General features: G+C 31.8%; 1 protein-coding gene across 1 annotated transcript in view; it reads left to right on the top strand.

Moving 5' to 3' along the window:
* The first annotated feature begins 1,286 nt into the window (after window positions 1-1,286).
* The window catches only part of Fam227b (family with sequence similarity 227 member B), a 58,642-nt gene continuing 49,491 nt past the window's right edge, over window positions 1,287-10,437 (top strand). The window contains exons 1-2 of the mRNA XM_076849399.2: window positions 1,287-1,334; window positions 3,549-3,602. Coding sequence (XP_076705514.2) covers window positions 1,287-1,334; window positions 3,549-3,602 — 102 coding nt within the window. The remainder of the gene's footprint in view (window positions 1,335-3,548; window positions 3,603-10,437) is intronic.

Genomic DNA, 10,437 nt, shown 5'->3' with positions numbered 1-10,437 from the left:
CTCCCTCCCTCTTTCTCTTTCCCTGCTCTCTTTCTCTCTTCCTTCCCTGTCAATCAGACACCACCGCCTAAAGATCTCTTGATCACTCAGAATGTCGTGGTCACTTTCCTTTCAATTACTTTAAAAGACTAATATGTTTACAGTTGTGTGATATGTTTGTTCTGTAGACATCAATTTGGTTAAATAGCTTGATAATGTTACTCAAACTTCTTCTTTTGTTTTATGTATATGTGTATACTTGATTCATAATTCAGAGAGGTACATTAGATCTCAAACTATAAGGTGGTTTATATTTCTCTTTAGTTTTTACCAATTTCTGCTACCTTTATCTTTAAGCTTTGTTATTAGATACAAAACATTTAACATTATTATGACTTCTTAATTAACTGACACTATCAGTATAAAATATCCTTATTTATGTCTGATAATACTCTTAGTCTTGAAGTCCACTTTGCTTGATTTTACTATAGACACAACCAGCTTTTGTAGTAGAGTATACATGGTTCTAGAATTTCTATTTGTTTCTTTTTTAGAATTTCCATTTCTCCTGAAATACCCCATGTCTTCATTTACTATTGTCAACATACTATTGTAATATTTAACGTATTTATAGTAGTTGCTTTAAAGTCCTTGCCTACTTATTACAATAACTGTTTTCCCAGTTAATTGGTTTATATTGGCAGTGTTTTCCCTGGACTACACATCCCATTTTCCTCCTCCTCTGTTTATCTTGTTCTATTGTGTGTTCGACATTATATAACAAACATTGTGGAGGCTGAAATTTAATTTTGTTTAGTTTTCAGACAGCCTTTTCCTTTGGTATTTTGAGTGGCTGGCTGATCTCTTAAAATTCTTCCAAAGTTGATTCAAACTTTGCAGGGTTAGCTGCAAATTTAATTAGATTGAGTTCACTTGTGATTAACTCAACCGCCAACCTCTCTTCCTTCATATCTATCCCTTATATCTTGACAATATTTCATCTGAAACAAGTTGGAACTAAAGTTTTAGATATTTTTGATTCATAAATGAAGTCAATTCTGTCCAGGCCCTGGAATCTAAGAATCATGTGAATGTGTTGATCTATACAATTTTTTTTTTCTAGCCCCTTCCTCCATTGCTGCTTTCTTTGACAAAAATTCAAAAGTAAGGTCTGAGGATAAGTGAAAAGGATTGTTTGACTAAGCCATTTGCTTTTTCATTTGATGTCTTTCCAGTTTGTTCTCCCAACTCACACTGATGCCTAGAGCTCACCTAATTTCTGTTCATTTCTGCAAAGTTACTGCACCATGGCAGGTCAATGGAAGCCGCAAGGGAAAAAAAGAAGTGCGTTCCAGGTAAGGAAGCTATCACAGCTTTATGGTCGTTTATTAAACAGCATGTCTCTTTTTGGAATTCAAGTCATCAAAACATCCAGGGAGAGTCAGACATGGACTTGAAACCTCTTCTGTTGCCCAGGGCCTCATGTTTTAAAGGACCCTGCACTCGACTTAATGATCTAATGTCAACGTCTTTAAATTCTTAATAATTTCTGAAAAAAAGGGAATTTTCATGAATTATATAATTGGTTGTACAAACTGTAATCCACTGATTTTCATTAAGTTCTTAGAAAAGAATGATTTTTATTTCAACCATGTTTTACTTGTTACCATGGAGCATCATTTATATTCTACCAAAGGCACAAAGCTGTTTAATTTATGCCTCATCTCCTTTTAAATTTATCCCAGAGAACTACTGAATTTTATTTTGAAATTAGTTGAAACTTTCCTGTGCAAGTTCACTTCCTTAACTCATTTTACTAATTCCCTTTAATTGAAATGTATTATTTTCAATTTATTCTAGTAGTAATTTAACAATCATTATAAGCAAAAAAGTCAACATTTAAATTGTTTTACTTCTGTGCATTAAAAAAATACACTGTGCATTAGTTTAATTCTGTGCATTAAAAAATACACTGACAAATGGGGAATGGAAGGACAGCAGAATAAAATAGACATTATGATTGCTGTGGATATATATGTGACTGCATGACCAATGTGATTCTGCAACCTGTACACTCAGAAAAAAGAAATTATATCTCATCTGATTCAAATGTATGATATGTCAAGATCATTGTACTGTTATATGTAACTAATTAAAACTAATAAAAATACACTGATAGTACCTTTTAATCAAACTGTTATATGCAATATTCCTGATGATATATCATAAACAGTTTTCTGTCTCTAAATCTTTGTCTTCCATCTTGCATATCTCTTACCCTTCTCAATCTGACTAGCCCAAGTCCCATTTTTTCCATAAAATTCAAATGACAGCTCTATTCATCTTTTGTTCTATTTGAACACTTATTTTTGTAATGGTTGTCACACATGACCTTTATTATTATTTCTTATAAGTCACATATTTATTTATATTAATTATATATTTTAAAATATTAAGAGAAGTAACTGCCCCCTTTAATCTTAAATGTGTAATTTTACCAAGCACATCCCTATAATTTTATAATGTTGGCCATTTTATATATATGAAATATATGTTTTAGTAAATAAAATATATATTTTAGTAAATAAAAATATGATGCAATCTCTTCATCCATGTTCTCATGACCATTGGGGCATTAAACTTCTGAATTCCTCTTATTTTTGCCTTCTCATTGTTTTTTTTTTTATTCTCTAGAAATGTTTTTATGGTTATTTTTTAAATACCTGCATTTAAAAATCTACTCATTTACTTATTAATTGATGCACACAGCAAGTATTTATATATTGACTGTGGTACTGCCACTGTGAAATTTAGATATTCAGCCATGATTACACCATTATTTCTATCCTCATAGAGCTATGAAATCTTCATGTTAACATGAAGAAACTTTTGTGGTAATAAAACCTTCCTAGAAAAAGTGACTTTTAATTCAATATTTAACATAAGAGCTAAATAGTCAAGAATGGATTGGAAGGAGAGAGACAGAGAGACTTCTAAGCAGAAGAAATAATGTGTGCAAAGTTTGTAAGGCAAGAGGAGCAAGGCTTGGTCTCAATTAAAATTACTTTCAACTCGCAAAAACTACTAGATAATAAAAATAGGATTATTAATTATTAAACATTCAAATATTTAAATTGTTTTTGTGGATCTCACTAATGTGACTTCTTAAAGTACTTCAGCAAGAGGATAATATTATCCATGCTATCTACAATAGCCCAAAATATCTTGAAATTCTTGAAGGAATTTGAGATGAGGACATTCAGCAAGAATCATGTCGAATTTTTCTATAGACTTGTGTATCAAAGGAAACTGTAGAATTTGATTTAGAGGCTCAGAATTTAAATGTTTACCTCTGTTCTTTTTTAAAGTTCAGGGGCTTGCAAGATGAATATTTAATACTTTATAACTCTGAAATTTTAACCATATTTAAATATATAGAAGTATTCAAATATAAGTATTGCACTTATTTAAATAAATACAAGTTACAAATTATAACTTGTACCATATTTTATTAAAATAAGTACAATCTAAATTTATGTCAATGAACAGTATCTATTTTGCTTCATTAGAAAGTACAAGTACCTCCAAAGAGCATTGAAGAATTCTTAAAGCTTCAAAATTGGGTGAGTAGAACATTCTACTTTATGTGCCAATGTATCTTTCTTTTATAGTTTAAATTTTAAATTTACATTTGTAATAATATTGTCTCATTTGGAAATAATTAAATCATATTTTATCTGTGTTTATATAAATTAATTATAATTGTATATAATAGTAGGCTCATTAGGATATATTCATAGCTGTGCATTGTATAATTTGGTCTGTTTCATTCCCCTGTGCCTCCCATTTCCTTTCTTTCCCCCTGTACCTAGTTCTCTACTCTACTGATCTCCCTTCTATTTTTGTGAGATCCCTTCTTTTCCCCTTTTTCTCTCTAGCTTGCATGGATGACAGAAAACATAGGATCCTTAACTTTCTGAGTCTGGCTTACTTCACTTAGCATAATGTTATTCTCCATTTCCATCAGTTTACCAGCAAATGACATATTTTTTTATTATTTATGTCTGAATAAAACCTCATTGTGTATATATGCCACACTTTCTTTATCCATTCATCTCTTGATGAATAGTGTAATATTATGAATTATACAACTATAAACATAGATATGCTTATATCACTACAGTAGGCTGAATTTCATTCTTTTCAATAAATACTGAAGAGTAGTATAGATGGTTCATATGGTGGTTCCATTTCTAGTGTTTTGAGGAACCTCCATACTGATTTCCTTAGTGTCTGTACCAATTTACTACCCCACCATCAGTGAATAAGTGTTTTCCTTCACATCCTCACCAGAATTTATTATTATTTGCATTCTTTTTTATTTGGTTCATTTTGTTATATATAACAGTAAGATTCATTCTGACATAATTATAAATGTTTATAATTTTATAACAAAATACATATTTTGTTCTAATTCAGTCCACAGACACTTCCCCCTAGTTATTTGTGTTCTTGATGATGACCATTCTGTGGTGAGATGAAATCTCACTGTACTTTTGATTTGCATTTCTCTTTTTTTTATGTATGTGCTGTCCATTTGTATTTCTTCTTTTGAGAAATGTCTTTTTATTTCATTTTCCCATATATTAATTTGTAGGTGTTTTTTGTTTTGTTTTGTTTTGGGGTGTGCATGTGTGTGTGCTAAGTTCTTTAATTCTTTTTCAGAATATTAATCCACTGTCAGGAGAGTGGCTGGCAAAAAATTTCTCCCATTTCCTCCACTCTTTTTATGCTCTTAATTGTTTCTATTATTGCACTGAAGTTTTTAAATTTGACACCATTCCATTTATTAATTCTTTGCTTTCTTTCTTGAATTTCAGGATTCTTTTTGAGAAAGTCAGTGCTTGAACATTTATGTTGGAGTATTGATTCTGTTGTTTTGTCTAGTAGTTATAGATTTTCTAGTCTGATTCCTAGGTCTTTGATCTACTTTCAGTTGACCTTTGTGCAGAGTTAGAGATAAGAATCTAGTTTTATATCCAGTATTCCCAGCATCATTTGCTGAAAAGACTCTTTTATTCCAGATATGGTTTTGGTGGCTTTGTCAAGAATCATAACTATCTCTGTGGGTTTATCTCAGTGTCTTCTGTTCTATTTCATTGGTCTTTGTGTCTGTTTTTATGCCAGGATCATGCTTTTTTTGTTATTACAGTTCTGTATAATTTGAAGTTGGGTATTATGATATCTCTAACATTGCCCTTTTTGCTCAGAATTGCTTTGGCTATTATTTTATTCTTCCATATGAATGTTTGAACCATTTTTATTCTAGTTGTGTAATGACTGTCATTGGGTTTTTTTGATGGGAATTGCTCTGAATCTGTATATCTCTTTTGGTTCTATGGTCCTTTTAACAATATTAACTCTGCCTATTCAAGAACATGGAAGTCTTTCCATCTTCTGGTGTCTTCTTCAATTTCTTTCTTCAGTGTTCTATAATTTTCATTATAGAGGTCTTTCACAACTTTGTATAGACTTATTATTAAACGTTTTTTGAGGTTATTTCCAATGGGGTTGTTTTCCTGATTTCTTTTTCAGAAGATATTATTTTTAGGATATTATTGTTTATATATTTTAGGATGTTGATTTTTTTTATCCCGCTACTCTGCTGAATTTGTTTATTTGCTCTAGAAGTCTTCTGTGAAGCTTCTTTGATCTTCCAAGTATAGGAACATATTATCTACCAATAGTAGTATTTGATTTCTTCCTTTCCTATTTGTATCTCTTTTATTTCCTTCTCTTGTCTAATTGCTCTGCATAAAATTTCAAGTACTGTATTGAATAAGCATGTGAAGAATAAATATCCTTCTTTGTTGCTGATTTTAAAGGATATGCTTTCCATTTTTTTCCCACTTACTATGACATGGGCTTTGGTTTTATGGTATAGAGACTTTATGATTTTCAGGTAAGTTCCTTCTATCCCTAATTTCTTCAGTGTTTTTATCATGAATTAGTTATAAATTTTGTTGAAGGTTTTCTCTACATCTATCAAGATGATTATGTGATCTTTGTCTTAAATTCTATTTATGTGGTAAATTACATTTTTTGATCTGCATGTTGAACTCTTTGCATCCTGGAATGAAATCAACTTGATCATGATGTATAATCTCCTTAATGTGTTGTTGAATATGTTTTTATTGATGCATTTTAATTATACATAATAATGGGTTTCATTATATCATATTTGTGCAGGCACAAAACATAGTTTGATCAGTCTCATTCTCTAATACCATCTCTTTCCTTCCTCTCTTATCTCCCTCACCCACTTGCTCTAATCTACTGATCTTCATTCTATTATCATTATTATTACTTTAATTAGTACGTTATAATTATATACATATGTATGTGATTAATTGTGGTATATGGATATAGAATAATTTAATTTTGTACGCCAATATTTTCCAATACTCTCCTTTCCTTCCTTCTCTCAATCCTCTTCCTCTACCCTATTGGTCTGCTTCCTAATTTTGCAAGATCCCTTCCTTTTTTTCTCTCTCCATCTAGCTTCCTCATGTGAGAGAAAACATACAACTGTTGATTTGCAGAGTCTGGCTTTTGGCTTTTGGCTTCTTTCTCTCTTTCTTTTTTATTTATTTATTTTTCTTGTTGTTGTTGTTGGTCTGCGATTGAACCCAGGGACATTTTACCACTGAACTACATTCCCAGTTATTTTTTATTATTAGACAAGCTGTCACTAATTTACTTAGAGCCTTGCTAAGTTGCTGAGGCTGGCCTCAAACCTGCTATCTTCTGGTCTCAGCCTGCTGAGTCACTGGGATTATAAGTGTGCAACACTGCACCAGATTTCTAGCTTATTTCATTTAGCATGATATTCTCTAGTTTCATCCACTAACCACCAAATGATATAATTTCATTCTTTTTTTTGACTGAATAAAGCTCCATTGTGTGTGTGTGTGTGTGTGTGTGTGTGTGTGTGTGTCCCATTTTCTTTATCCATTCTTCTTTTGACCAGCACTAGGCTAATTCTATAACTTGTGATTTGTACTGCTATAAACACTAGTAGGCATGTATCACCACAATGTGCTGATTTTAGTTCTTTTGAATAAATACCAAGGAATTGGATAGATGAGTCGTACGGTAGTTCAAGTCCTACTTTTTTGAGGGATTTACTTACTGCTTTCTAAAATGATTGTACTAATTTTTGCCCAATGTATAAGTGTGTCTTTTCATACCACATCCCCCAAGGAATTATTATTTTTATTCTTGGTGATGACCATTCTAATGGGGGGTGAGATGAAATCTCTGGTGTAGTTTTGATTTGCATTTCTAAGGATGTTGAACATTCATATATTTGTTGACCATTTGTATATCTTCTTTTGAGAAATGTCTTTTTATTTCATTTTCCCAATTATTGATTAGACTATTTTTGTTCTTAAGTTTTTTCAGTTCTTTATGTGTTCTGGATGTAAATCTGTCAGAGGAGCAGCTATCAAAGATTTTCTCCCATTGGATAGGTGCTCTCTTCACATCCTTATTTCCTTTGATGTGCAGAAGCTTTCTAATTGGATGCCATCTCAATTATAGATCATTGGTTTTGTGAATTAGCATCCACATATTGGAAAATACATTTGACCTGTGGTTCTTTGGGACTGGCTTATTTTGCTTAGCATGATATTCTCTAGCTTCATCCATTAACTGGCAAATGCCATAATTTCATTCTTTAAGGCTTGAGTAATATTTCATTGTGAGTATATACCACACATTTTCTTTTTCCATCCAACTATTGAAGGGCACCTAGGTTGGTTCCCTGGCTTGGCTATTGTGAATTGAGCTGCTATACACATTAATTGATATGGGTGCATCACTATACCATGACGATCTTAAGTCCTCTGGTTATACACTGAGGAATGGGAAATCTGGATCAATTTAAGGTTCCATTCCAAGTTTTGTAAGGAATCACCATACTGTTTTCCATAGGAGTTGTGCCAATTTGCAGTCCCACCAGCAATGTATGAGTGTACCTTTATCCCCACATCCTTACCAACATTTATTGTTGCTTGTAGTCTTGATAATTGCCATTCTGAGTGGAATGAGATGAAATTTCAGTGTAGTTTTGATTTGCATTTCTCTAATTGCTAGAGATGTTGAACATTTTTCATGTATTTGTTGATTGTATTTCTTTTTCTATGAAGTGTCTGCTCATTTCCTCAGTCCATTTATTGATTGGGTTATTTGTTTTATTGGTGTTAAGTTTTTTGAGTTCTTTTTATATCCTGGAAATTAATGCTCTATCTGAAGTGCAGGCGGTAAAGATTTTTTTCCCATTCTGTAGGCTCTGTCTTCATGTTATTGACTATTTCCTTTGCTGGGAAAGCAGCTTTTTAAATACTGAATGAAAATGGTTTCAGTGCTCCAATTAAAAGATATAGACTAGCAGAGTGGATTAAAAAACAAGATCCAACTATATGTTGTTTGCAAAAGACTCATTTTAAAGGTAAAAACAGCCACCGACTAAATGAGAAAAGATGGATAATGATATTACATGCAAATGGGGCCCCAAAGTTTCTACTTCAATACCTTACAAAGCATATATCAAACAAAAAATAATCAGAGAATAATAATAATGTTCACATGAAAACTGAAATTGAACATTTATCTCTTGTCATATACAAAAATTAACTGAAAATGGATTAAAAGACTTTAAAATAAGACTTGAAGCTGAAACTACTAGGGGAAAAAAACATTGGGGAAAGCTCCTTAATAGTGGTGTGGACAATGGTAATTTGGATATGGCCACAAAAGCACAGATAAGAACAGCAAAAATAAACAAATGGGATCACATCAAATTAAGAAGCTTCTGTACTGCCACAGAAATAATTAGCAACATGAAAAGACAACCTACAGAATGAGAGAAAATATTTGCAAAATATCCATCTGATATTTTGATAGAGAAATGGAAACTTTGGACAGTGCTGTTGGTATTGTTAATTAATAGAGGAACTGTGGAAAGAATCAATATAAAAAATTAGAACTACCATATGATCCAGCAATCCTACTTCTAGATATATCTTCAAAGGAAATGAAATCAGTATGTCAAAGAGATACCTGCACTCCCAAGTTCATTGCAACTGTTGTTCACAACAGCCAAGATATGCAATCAACTTAAGTGTCCATCAACATATGAATGGAAAAAGAAAATGTAACATGTATATTTTTGTGTATGCATACACATATATACATATATACCCATATAATGTAATGGAATATTATTCAGCCTTACAAAAGAAATAATTCCTGTCATTTGCAATAACACAGATGAACCTAGGAGACATTATGCTAAGTGAAATATGTCAGGCCCCAAAAGACAATTACTGCATGTTTTAACTTACATGTAGAATTAAAAAAAAAGTGGAACTCTTAGTATCAGAGAATACAGTGGTGATTTCCAGAGGCTTATAGGGGGAGTAGGAGAAATGGGTTAAAGAATAGTTTTGGTTAGACAGGATGAATAAATTCTGGAGATCTATTGGACAGCATGGTGAATCTAGTTAATGTATATTTGCTGAGAATAGGTCTTAAAATTCCTTACCACAAAAACAAAGCAATATAAAACCTAGATGAGGTAATGGATGTGTTAATTAGTTTTACTTTGGTACAAATTTCACTATATATATATATACATCAAAACATTATATTGGTGCACACCTGTAATTCCAGGGGCTCAGGAAGCTGAGACAGGAGAATCATGAGTTCAAAGCCAGCCTCAGCAACAGTGAGGTGCTTAGCAGCTCAGTGAGACCCATCTCTAAATAAAATACAAAATAAGTAAGGCTGGAGATGTGACTCAGTGGCCAAGTGCCCCTGAGTTCAATCCCCGGTACTCAAAAATAAATAAATAAAATCTCACATTATATTGTGTACTATAAATAGGTACATTTTTGTCAGTTATACCTCAATAAAGCTGGAAAAAAAATAAAATTAAGAGAACTGCCTCATATCTTTCCTCCTCCCTCTCACCAACATACTGAGAAACTACGTCAGACCCAAAGGGACTAAAATGGCACTAAGTTTAAACATAATGTGTGATTCTGAATTTGATTATTTTCTGTAGAGCACATCATTAGTTTAAGTGATGAAACTCGAATAGAGTGAGATTAGATAAAAACAATATATTTATGCCAATTTCCTGATTCTGGTGTTATATTGTTATTTTGTAGGAGAATGTATTTGTATTTTTTTAAATATATGCTAAAGTATTCAAAGATGATGGGCCATAAACAATTTACTTTCAAATGATTCAAGAAACAAATTTCTTATAAAAGCTCTGGTAGTTTTTCTGAAGTATTTTTTCTTACTTTTCTTTAAAAATTTAATAATAAAATGCTGTGAAATAAATCTCAAGTTTAGCTCATTGATTTTGAACTCTATTATTTAAATTTA

Source organism: Callospermophilus lateralis, chromosome 3 (assembly GCF_048772815.1).
Source record: "Callospermophilus lateralis isolate mCalLat2 chromosome 3, mCalLat2.hap1, whole genome shotgun sequence".
Taxonomy (NCBI): Eukaryota; Metazoa; Chordata; class Mammalia; order Rodentia; family Sciuridae; genus Callospermophilus; species Callospermophilus lateralis.
This window is presented reverse-complemented; position numbering and strand designations above follow the sequence as displayed.